General features: G+C 41.9%; 3 protein-coding genes across 4 annotated transcripts in view; 2 read left to right on the top strand and 1 right to left on the bottom strand.

Moving 5' to 3' along the window:
• Positions 1-631: 631 nt before the first annotated feature.
• LOC131878050 (syntaxin-5-like) lies at positions 632-2,398 on the bottom strand. The gene is made up of 2 exons (XM_059223949.1): positions 1,885-2,398; positions 632-1,814 (listed from the first exon to the last, which is right to left on the bottom strand). Exon 2 carries the CDS (start codon positions 1,790-1,792, stop codon positions 674-676), a length of 1,119 nt encoding a protein of 372 aa, XP_059079932.1. The 5' UTR covers positions 1,793-1,814; positions 1,885-2,398; the 3' UTR covers positions 632-673.
• Positions 2,399-3,669: 1,271 nt separating this feature from the next.
• On the top strand, positions 3,670-8,476 carry LOC131877466 (protein Son-like). 2 transcript variants are annotated; one of them, XM_059223142.1, is made up of 5 exons: positions 3,670-4,032; positions 5,632-5,995; positions 6,068-7,825; positions 7,888-8,217; positions 8,279-8,476. In XM_059223142.1, exons 1-5 carry the CDS (start codon positions 3,755-3,757, stop codon positions 8,408-8,410), a joined length of 2,862 nt encoding a protein of 953 aa, XP_059079125.1. In that variant the 5' UTR covers positions 3,670-3,754; the 3' UTR covers positions 8,411-8,476. The 2 variants fall into 2 exon arrangements, with proteins under 2 accessions (XP_059079125.1, XP_059079126.1); XM_059223143.1 differs by lacking the exon at positions 3,670-4,032 and adding an exon at positions 4,606-4,718.
• A 72-nt stretch (positions 8,477-8,548) lies between these two features.
• LOC131877468 (apoptotic protease-activating factor 1-like) overlaps positions 8,549-11,616 on the top strand; it is a 3,222-nt gene continuing 154 nt past the window's right edge. The window contains exons 1-5 of the mRNA XM_059223145.1: positions 8,549-8,786; positions 10,381-10,548; positions 10,612-10,692; positions 11,293-11,421; positions 11,491-11,616. Of these exons, the coding sequence (XP_059079128.1) occupies positions 8,649-8,786; positions 10,381-10,548; positions 10,612-10,692; positions 11,293-11,421; positions 11,491-11,616 (642 nt within the window). The 5' untranslated portion in view covers positions 8,549-8,648. The remainder of the gene's footprint in view (positions 8,787-10,380; positions 10,549-10,611; positions 10,693-11,292; positions 11,422-11,490) is intronic.

Below are 11,616 nucleotides of genomic sequence, written 5' to 3'. Positions count from 1 at the left end.
ATAAAATCTAAAACCGGATCAACTCACCTGGACTATAACGTTTCTAGAAAAAGTCGCCTTGGTTTAAAGAATTGATAGTCACGAGGGTGGTCCCCAAATCTGCAACTGATCTTATTCATTCCCTGAAGATCTCGCTCAAGTACTTAATCATCAGGAAACTGTCAAGCGAACGTTTCTCTTCTCATTTCTTCTCCTTGAGAGCCTCACCTTAACCTTTGAACCGATTTTCTCGGAATGATTCAAAGTTAAAATCCATGTCTAACTCAACTAACGGAGGAAACGTTTCTCATTGCATCAACACTTTCCTAACCCTTGATTCAATCACACTTGGTGAACCTGAAACTGGCCATAAGCAACCCTACCGTTTCATCCTTTTATGGAAGTGACTTCTATACGGGGGAAGTGCCAAAACTCGCTTGGTTTGACTTTCCAGCAAATCTGTTTTATCTTTTTTTTTTCAAATATTAATTTGGATCCACGTGAAAAAATACTGGCCCAGTTATGAATTTCTGGTTCAATTTCATGGTCGCTGATCTCGGTCAACATCAAATGTCGGCCTGAAACTTGATCCCTCGGGGCATCACTCTCTCGGGCTCAAAGTGAGAAAACGGTGTCAAAAACGAAGCCAACGTTTGAACCAATAGAAAATATATCTGTTTTTAATAGAAATCGTTCAAGCCATGAAAATAACGAAGAAGATGAAGAAGAATATCAGCACACCAAACACCTTAATCATCAACCACCGGTTCGAGGTCACACTCTGGAAGTACTTCAAGATCTCGCCGTGACCCGCATCCACGTTCATGGCCGCATCCTCAACATTGCTATCAATCCGGAACATGATCTCCTCCTGCTCCTTGATCATATGGGCCAACTGCGAGAAGATCCCGCCCAGTTCCACAATGGTGGACTCAATGTTCTGCATGGTGTCGGCCCGGGACTGGAGGTATTGATCGGTATGGTCTTGCTGCATCAAGGCCATACTCTGATCCATGGCGATGGCCACTTGTCCGTTGGTCTGAGCTTGTCGCTCGTCGTCCTCCATGGCGGCCAAGACCGAGCCGGAATGAAAGCCCTTCACGGCCGATTGGGGCAGACTTTGGGTGACATGACTCTGGGAAAACATCTCCTGCCGACTCTTGGATTCCTTCAGATTCTCGGTCCTCACCTCTAGGACGGCCTTGAAATTCGAGGTCATGCTGGCCAACTTGGACTGCAAGGCCACCACCACACTGCTGCTATGGGATTGCTGATGTTTGCCCTGAAGTCCTTGACTCCGCTGGGCTTTGGCAATCTGCTGCAATTGTCCGATCTGGCGATTCAACTGATTCATGTCCTCCTTGATGATGTAGGTCAACTCCTGGATCTCTTGAGGTCGATCGTCGAACAAAGTCTTCCGTTTGGCCAACACGGTCAATTTCTCCAGTTTGACATACGTGTTGGTAATATCTTGGCCAATGCTGCGGGCAATCTTCATGAACTCGGCCGATTGGGCCATCAACTGGTTCTGTTTGGCCGATTTGGCCATGCTCGACGGTAGATGGCCATTGATCTGGCGACCTTGGAAGGATCGCACGGCATTGATGAATTCGTGCGTCCGGTCACGCGACGAATTGCCCGCCATGACCACCTCGAAATGACTCACTGAATCGGGCTGAATCGGGCTCGGGGGTGGTCCCGACGAGATGATAAAAGAAGATGTGCCCGTGGATGGATGCGGGCTCACATGACCGCCGCGTCTGCGAATCGAATCCGACGAGGAAGTGGCAGAGCTCGACAAACTCGGGTACATTACAAATCACGGAACACGGGCCCTGGGAAAGACATATCTTTCATCATAACTTTGGAAGGACTGAGAGCCGTTTCAAGTGCCACTCTGGTTACCTTGGACTTCCCAGGACGAAGGGCGGGGCAGGTGGTGAGTTGGGCCAAGTAGGGCTCAAGGGGCGATTTTGACAGCCTTCAAGCCTTCGATCTAGAGTCTATCTAACCTATCTAATCCTGAGAGTTGAGATTTGACGTCATCAAGTCTCTTGTAAATCTCACGAAGAGAAATTCAACACTAAATGGGTTGTTGGATATTAGCACCTTAAAATGGATATTTGCACATTAAAAAGAAATTTTTTTTTCTTTTTCAAATAATATTAGGTGGTTGGTTGCAGATGCTAGAAATTAAGACAGAAAAACAGAATGAAGCTTAACTATTTGGCTGTGAAATAGAATGAATCGCGTCCCTGAATTGGCCAAGGACACGCAATTCGGGTTTCGTTTTCCAGACCTGATTGTCAATGTTAATGTTTCAATGTTTGTGATGGCACCATTAACACAATAGATGATAAAACACACACAAAATCTAGCCCCTGATCCCAAGGGTTTTGAAAATACCTTCATTCAATTGTCGCCCAAACAGCACTCGACAGGTTTCGTGATAACTTCCACTGATTCGCTGATCCTCCTGTTATGTATTAAGCAGCGTTGCCAAAAACAAATGTTCTCGAAAGTGGGAACATCAAAAAAATCGATGGCCGCGAAAACACATTGGGGTTTTCCGAGGCATGATTAGACCTTCAAAAGACGACTATTTAAACTCTATAGCCATGAAAAAAAATATTTGAACTCCGACTCATGACTTGCCCTCCATATGGCTCCATTTGGTGCTCAACGGCAACAAGAATGGTCATCAAGTTGCCATTTAATTGAATCAATTGTCCACAAGTGGTTTTCAGAAGGCAAAAATCTTATCGTGAAAGCCTTGCCAAAGTCAATTTTTGCGGTGTATTTACAATATTTATAACTATTAGACGAAATATCATCACGAATTTTGAGCCATTTGGCCAAACAGGATCCTGATCTGTAAGTTGGGTGGTGACATTTTCATCTATAGGAAAAGGTTTCAATGGTTGAATGTAAACAAAAGGTGATTTTTGTACCATAAATCTGATTTGCTTGGCTGTTTCTCCTAGACTGAACACGAATATATTAGAAGAAGGCTTCCTATTGAACTAAAATGGTCTGGAACTGTAGTGCAACTCTTAACATGGAATACTTAAGCCAAAGGATGAAATTACTTCAAAAAAAATATGTTCACACGCCATTGGATAACTATAGTTAAAAATTTAAAGAATTCGAGGAGATAGTTTAAGTAAAATTAAGTTCTTTCCAATTCAAAGCAAAACTACTTTTTTCGACATCATTAAAGTAAACTAATCTCAATCAACAATATTTTTCGAGAAATGCATCTGATGATATTTTTTAGAATTTTCACAAACAATGAGGGAGAAAGTATTGAAACATAAGTTGATTCTCTCGAACTTACCATTTTTTGAGAAACAATGATGCCTTTAATTCTTTGTATAAGTCAGTTTTTGTATGCTTCGGAATGCGACCTGTCTTTTTGCTCTACAGTATCTCATTTGCAGAGCAACGCCGGAGATTCCGTCACAATGGTAACTTGTCCTAAATTATGATTTCAGTGGGTTTTGAACTGCTAAATCTTAGGCATTAGTCGGCGAACATCAATGTTTCGTTAGTCTCAATCAAAATTGGACAAAAATGTCTTTTGCAAAACGCAACATAAAGCAAGTGTAAAGTGAACAAAGCCCTCCAAACCACTACAACTTTTGAGGGTGAAGTGGTCTTCCAATGGCTAGCTATCTTGGAGCAAGAATTTGGCCTCTACTTTTCCCGTTGACCTAGCAACGCTGGGAAGTATTGTTGTTGAGGAATTGTCGTGAAACACAGCAAATGAGACGAAATGACATCCGAGTCCATTTTAGCCGAGTTATTTGACTCGATTCGAGCCCAAGAAAGTGACGATTCGGCTCCAAGTTCCATTGTCTCTGATGATGGGGAAAAAAACATGGAATCGGATCGTCGGGAGGATGAGGGTGACGAGAAGAAGCGAGAGAGAAAAGAGCGAAAACGGAAGAAAAAAGAGAAAAAGGCCAAGAAAAGACGAAGAAGAAAGTCACAAAAATATAATGAACATGATGAAGAAGAAGAGGAAGAACGAAGAAAAAGTGAACACTCGCGGTAAGTCTAATTCGAGATCGAGATCGAGGTAGAGATTGATTTGAACGGACCTCTTCGCATGCTCAGACTCGACAACAGATGGGGCTAATTTCCACTGGTGGGAACTTAACAAACAAGGAAAACCAAATTCTAATGGATTCAAACAAATAAAAAAAAACACATGCAACTCATTTCACATGAGCGAATGCAAAGCAAACAACCATGGAAGAGAGCTGGAGTTAAAGTTCTAGAGCCTTTATGTAATTGGTATATGGGGTAACGCGATGGTTTTTGAGCTTTTGAAAAAAAGGAAAACACCAATTTACCTCAAATCATGGTTTTAAACATATTAGTTAATGCTATCCTAAGTGCCGTTTCCTATGTACTGAAGCAGCATAAGGTTTGCTGAGAGATGATGCAATCTGTATTGGAGATTAGTGTTATGGATTGAAGCAGATATTCAATCCATCAGTTGTTTAGTCTGGAGCTTGAATTTATCTTGAACTTGAACCATCAGGAGTAAAATCAATCCTTATGTGTTGATATCATTGGCCTTGGAACCACAGATATCTACAAATCAAACTTACTGCTCAATTTGTTGAACAAAACATGCAGCTGATGGGAGTTAAAAAAGTAGTGGCCAAACAATGGCTTGACAATGGCTTGAGCGTCTGGCGAAACTCTCGTACCGTTTTATTTGCAGTCTGGTATTTTATCGCCCAAAGTCATGTATTGGCTTTAGTGCCGAAATTTTGAAAGCACTTTATTACTTAAGTGCCATTATCTTGACTTTTTCGAACATAGACCTAAAACGCTACGGTAGCTTCTTTACTAACGCATTTTCATACTCTGTCCTGATTGGATCATGGAGGAATGGAAAGATCCATCTAAGTTAACTTCAAAGCACCAACGCAAGAAAGGTTATTAAATTCTTTGAGCCTGTCATGGACGTAAAAAAGTGAATGGCTCATTGCGTTTCCGGGGATGCTAACTGACCATCAGGTTGTGAAAGAATTTTTTCAAAACGACAAAGGAAAAAAAAATTCTGATATTTGTGAATCCATGGGATTAGTTCATCCTCATTTTGTATTAGATTATTTCACAAATTCAAGAAAAATACCAACACTTTTTTAGTGGGCAACTAACTATCCCCGCTTCTTGACTTCTCTTGCGCCATGGCACATTATTTATTACTTCCAAAAGATTTTATCTTCTTCTACTTATTTCAGCCTTTTTATTACAAGTTTATAGAAGTTCATAAAAAATCAGGAAGGAAAACAACCGCCTCTTGCACCACTGCACATTCTATCTTACTTCTAACAGATATTTTTTTCCTCTCTTAAGAAAAGAAAGTAACAGTAATAGACGGGCTAAAAATTCATTCCGTTACTTTTGCAGAAAAGTAACGCGTTACTGGTAGCGTTACAAAAAATTTACACGTTACAAGCAACGCCGTTACTCAAGCCCTGCCTGCCGGTGAGTCTACCATAGGTTCTTTCTTACGTTGGTAACTGAGACCTTTTTACGGCCCTGTAGCTTTTTTTTCTTCTCAAATTAAAGTTATATTTATTTTTCAAAATATTCCAAGTCAAGTGGTGTCACTTTCTCACAATATTTCAGCGAACGAAAGAGCTCCTCTTCACGGACAGACAGACATGCCAGAGATGACCTTGAGAGAAGGAATAATGGTGGAGAAACCGCGATCAAATCCTTAAGGCATCCTTCTCATGCCCGGTATGAGTCCAAGTGCAGGGAAGCTGATAGGGATCATCGCTTAGAATATCATCGAAGAAGTGATCATGAGACTCAGTCTCGACGGCATGACTCCAACCGAGCCAGAGATAGTCGATCTTCTCGTGAGCGACACCGCAGACACGACCTGAAGAGACATCAAGAGAGTCGGGCTCCAATTCGTCGGGACGATGACATCTTTTGGGATTCGACCTGGGATGCCATGGAACTGCAAAAGAAGGCCGATCAACAAGTCGGTGCAACACCTCGGTTGAATTTTGAACCCATTTCATGTGCTTGACTAAGATCTAATTTTTTGTTGTAGGAGCGAAGAGGTAAACACTTCTGGCGAGAAGATCGCGAAAGAACGCCAACCCTCAGTCCCAGTCTAAGTCCAAAAAGGGAACGATTACCGAGTCCGGATTGCGAGGAATTAAGACGATTAAAGAAGCTGAAGGCCATTCAGGAATTCGCTGTGAAAGACGACGAGAAATATGTGAGCGTTCCTCCGGATAGCAATGACTTTGAATACGACAACATGACGAAAATGTGGAAACGAAAGATCCAGGAGGCTCCGAAAATACATTGCAGGGAGAAAACTTATGATGAGATCCTCAAAGAGGGAATGGAAGAACAGTTTCAGATCAAGGCCGAACAAATAGATCCTAGGGATAAAGATGAAGTCACCTTGAATAAGAAGATCGATCGCTCCAAACTCACGTTGGACGAAATTGAAGAAATCCGAAGGAAGCGGGAAAAGTTCAAGAAAGAAAAAGAAAAGAAAGAGAAAGAAGAAAAAGAGGAAGGAGAAATTGAAGATGTTGCTGAAGGAAATGTCCCGCCCAAGAGAGATCGTTCCAGACGAACAAGTCCGAATCGAGCACATCGATCCGTATCCCGCCGAAGATCCGGGTCTAGGCATTATGAACGAGGTCGAGATCGCTACGAGCGATACCCTTCTAAACGTGATAACTTCGGTCAAAGTCGCCACTACGATGGTCATAACCGCAATCGTTACTCTATTCGCAGTCGGTCTAGATCTCGAGAACGACGTCGATCCAGGTCCAGATCCAGAGATCGTTTCAGGGGCTCCAAAGCTGCCATTGACAAAGAAAAGCTTTTAGCGATCGCCAAGAAGAATGCCGTCAAGCTCCTTAGTAGTGACAATCTAATGGGCATGGATCATGGCCGACTCCTAGCCATCAAATCCGGAGGCCAAAATCTGGCCCAATTGACAGATTTCTGTCGCGAATTGGCCAGAAAGGGAATCACGGATGAATTCTCGGATCACGAAAAACTGCTTCCAGGTCAATCCGATGATGAGGAAGTCGAGTATCATCACCCATTCATGGTCAAGGATAGACCCGTTCCCACACCGTTCTCATTCGGAAGGGCTCCTGGATCGAGCTTAGCGGCCACCGGAGTAGCCATCGAATATCTCAATCCCGAGGCCAAAGTCGCGGCCAAAAGTCATCGTATGCTAGAGTTTCCTGTCTCTAGTGGCAATGCTCACCGAGTCAAAGAAACCACCACTATAGAGAAAGAAGAAAATCCTAAAGAGGCCACACCACCTCCTCCAACGACAGCAATAATTGTTCCCGAACCGGTGGAAGTCACAAAAGAAAGCGTGGAAACGCCTCAAGTTGAAACCCAAGCTGAAATTGTCAATAAATCTAATCCCCTGGGGGTTCTCATGTTTGGCGGGGCCAAAGAGCCTGAACCGGAAGTCAAGGCTGTGGAACCACGTGCGCAATTGGCGATTGAAGGTCCGAAGCCAGCGACAACGCCCGAAATCGAGGAGAGCGCTTCGGTGTTCGAAAACGTCGAAGAGCCCAACAAAGACATTGGTAGTATAGTGAGTCAACGTCTCGATGCCATGAGGAAACTCAGCGACAATCCACAGAACCCAGAGGCCCTGTCGGAATTGTATAATGCACAGAAGCAAATGTCCAAGTGGGCCGAGTCGAAAAACAAGCCTGGACAATTCACGGGACACACGGGGGCTCAAATCCTTTCCCATGCCGAACTTTCTACCGGAATACAAGCCTGGGCCAAACAAGATCAGTTCGTGAAGGCGAAAAAGGTTTGAAATTTCCTTGTTAGAAAACTATGAGTAGTGTCGCTAAATTGGTTTGATTTTTCAAGGTATCCGGTGGCTTTGGAGAGTTCATGTTAAAGAAAATGGGTTGGCAGGAGGGCGAAGGCTTGGGGAAAGACAAATCCGGGGATGTGGATCCTCTAACCTTGGACATCAAGCACGATAAGCGTGGTCTCATCGCCATGGAGGAGGAAATCTTCAAGAAGAAAAGCCGAGGAGGTGGAGATGTGATGACCTTAACCGGTTGCAAGGACATCTCTGCCAAACATCCAGTATCTGGTCTCATGGAATTGGCCACCAAGAGACGATGGGGACCTCCAAATTTTGTTCAAGCATTTGAGTTCGGGCCCTCTCACAAGAAACAATACATCTTCAAGGTCTGGGCTTTATATCATCGGAACAATGTGGAAGGGTTTAAATTCGGTCTATTGGTTTCAGGTTACTGTCAATGGAGTGGATTATCAACCGACTATTGCAAGTGATAATAAGAAGAAAGGTAAAGCTGATGCGGCCACCGTCGCTCTCCAGGAACTTGGGCTTTTACCGAAGGATCCGAACAATCCATTATGAAAGTGTTGTCTTATCAGTATCAATGTCATCATCGGTTGTCAAATAAAAATTACGCTCAGCATTGCATGCTCGTTGTCAACGGTCATGATTGCTTAATCCCAGACGCGAATGCATTAAGAAATGTTTGTGTGATGTTATTTGCTCACATTTCGTGTCCCGAATATTCAGTCTCGGTTTGACAGCTTGGACGACAACAAGTCTTTGGTGGGATGTGTTTTTTGAGTGTTTGATTGCCAAAATGGACCGGGTTCATCGAAATCGGTTGGAGGTTCATCGGCAGTCCATTGTGGACGATCTGGAAGTGATTGTTATTTCTGACACTCTGGTTGAGAAAGGAGTAATATCGGAAGCTCAGAATACATCCATCTTATTGGAGGTGATTCACTATACTCCCAAGGGCATACAACAATTCAGGTTACTCGGGCAATGAGACCCCATCATGTATTAAAAGTCAGTAGAGGCTCACTTCTAGCATGAAATTGATTCTGAGTAGTTTTGGAATCCAGTCGTTTGGGGGGGGGGACACAGGAAAATCTCTTTTGAAATTATAATTAAGTACTATTGAAGCCAAATTCATATACTGAAAGGCGTGTTGTAGAGCACATTATACTATTTTTGAAATGCACATGAATATATCATCGAAACTAAACTTGGTCCTTTGGGTCGCCTGATTTAAAAAAATGCTCTTTACTTAACACCCTTTTTATGATTTAATTTTTGCCTATACTTTGAGAGGTCCTGAAATCTTTATCTAGGACAAATTTTATGAATGGTTCGTCTAACCAATATTATCTAATGGAATATATTGCAATTCAGTACAATCAAGTTCTGAGAAAAGGTTCTACTCGCCATGAATTACAAATCAGTTTTAGCCAAAAATATGAACCCTTTGAAGGACAGCGTCAAAGTAAATGCCCTTGAGGGAAATCGAGTAAATTAAGACTGAATAGTGATTTTTTTTTTGGTTTGTTTTTTACCACGGGCTTTTCAAACCGCCAGAGGGAATGTAATTAATCCCCAGTTCTTTTAAAATGAAAGGTTATACTTGGCCTTTTTATTACCTTTCAATCTTCATATGATTTTTGGTCTACCAACGAATTTGAGTAGTTCTATCGTTTTATATAATTCAAGATAAATGAAAAATGGGTAAAGATAAAATTGCTATTCAAAAGTGTATCTTTTGCAAATATTGACAAGCACCGTAATATTTCCAATAAAATCCTGTTTTGGGTTATTTTAATGACAAATAACCAAATGACTTATCGAAACGGAATATGGCCGAAATAGGTTAAAACTTAATCTGACTTGAAGAACTACCATTCCGACCCCTATCGATAACACTTCACTGGAACGTTTTCTAAAAGCTTCCAGACATGTGAGCACTTGCTAACGCTGAAAAAAAACGCCTAGGCAATCATCAATTACAATGATTAGCCTTTGTTAGGCTCATGTGCACCTTTAGTGGGCCTTCGGAGTTGTTCATGGGTATGTGGGTGTACACGATGACGGATGTACATAACTGAAGGGTTACAGATCTTCAGACAGGATGAATCGCCTTTCTTTAAGGCCAACCTTTAATGGCCACATGTGGCAGCCTCCAGTAAGGGGCTGGTTTCGCAGTGGAATGCTTCTTTAGCTTGACAGCTTATCAAGCTGTCCTTCGTTCAAAAGTGAATTGGATCGATCATCTGATGGCGTTTTTCAAACTTAGCCCCACATCATCGTCACATTCCCTGTCTCCGATTTAGTTTGCATGACTTCATTCTTTATATCCTGTCTGACTCTTGTTTCATTTTTCATATTCAAGTGCAAAAATATTTTGTTGGAGTAAAATCCAGAGCTTTATATGCGGTTAATACAACCGAAGATAAGAATCATTTTGTTTCGAAGATGTGATTGTGAAAAGGATGGAGAATTTCTAGTTAACCCGGTATGATCAAAATTTTGGTGTAATGATTCAATCGTTCCAGAAAACTGAACATGATCAAGCAAGAAAACTCTTGGACATTCTTCCCAACCAAGGCCCCGATGCTTTTGGCATTTTCGTTGAGGTATTGAGATCTGACTATGATTGGTTGGCCGAGAAGCTCGAGTCCGCAGATTCGGATCACCTCAAGGCTTCTGAAGATGAATTGGTGGTGAGAGTACTGATGTATGCATGCATCTCACAATCTCAACCTTGATTTTTCCTCTTGCTTTAGCAACTTGAAATCTTGGACAGGTTGTTGCTGAAAGGTGGAGTACCTCATCAGCTATCGCATCGGATCACCCGAGAGGAAAAAGTACGCGCGTCATGCTTTCATTTTACATCTTCATTGATTATTGATAGAAAAATAGAAGTTGCACCCAATTTGAACTTATGCTTCTGCATTGGCTCTCTTTGAGGAATTGAAAGTTGCTTAAGCTCTTGATCATGACTAGACCTAGGAAAAAAAGTTAAAAATCTAAGACCTCGGTTTTTACCTTTTTCGGCCAAATTTAGGGCAAATTACCTAAACGTCTATTTTAGGAAAAAATACCTTTTGTATCTTTTTGGCATTTTTCATGCTCACTTGTTAAAAAGACCAGAAACAAACTTGAAATATGGTTATCGATATGCGCAACCCTTTTGATGAGATTTAAAAAAATGGTCACTTCACACCAAATCCAAATGTGACTCGATTGACCAAAATTCTCACGACACCTAACTTCTTGTTTATTTTACAAAAACATGCATGTGTTTCATTGCCTTGATTTTTTTTTCAACAAGTAAGAAAATATGATATCATGTTTTGAGCACGCTTTTAACAAACTTCACAATTTTTTCACCTCTTTAAACAAATTTTTCTTCTTGTTTTCCAAGGTCGAATAATGACAGAATCTTTCTGCTTTAAACTTTTCAGTTAGGGGTGTTGAAGGAAAAACTGGAATCCCTCAAGCCCGGCAATTTCTTAGTCCTGCATGGCACCCCAGGATCCGGAAAGTCTGTTTTGGCAGCTGAAGCTCTTCGAGATCCGGCCATCTCATTAAAAGTAACCATGAAAATTATTAATTGATCACGATGACTTCACATGGACCTTTCTTTTCTCTCACCATGACAGTATTTCCCTGATGGGGTCTTTTGGTTCAGAGTAGGAATGCTGGAGGAACACAAGCTTCTTGAAAGGATACAAATATTTTGCGAAAAACTTGACGCCCCAACCAAACCCACGAGTATCGAGCATGGG

The sequence above is a fragment of the Tigriopus californicus genome, chromosome 3 (assembly GCF_007210705.1).
Source record: "Tigriopus californicus strain San Diego chromosome 3, Tcal_SD_v2.1, whole genome shotgun sequence".
NCBI classification, from domain to species: domain Eukaryota; kingdom Metazoa; phylum Arthropoda; class Copepoda; order Harpacticoida; family Harpacticidae; genus Tigriopus; species Tigriopus californicus.
The sequence above is the reverse complement of the archived record's forward strand: the minus strand, read 5'-3'. Positions and strand labels throughout refer to the sequence as shown.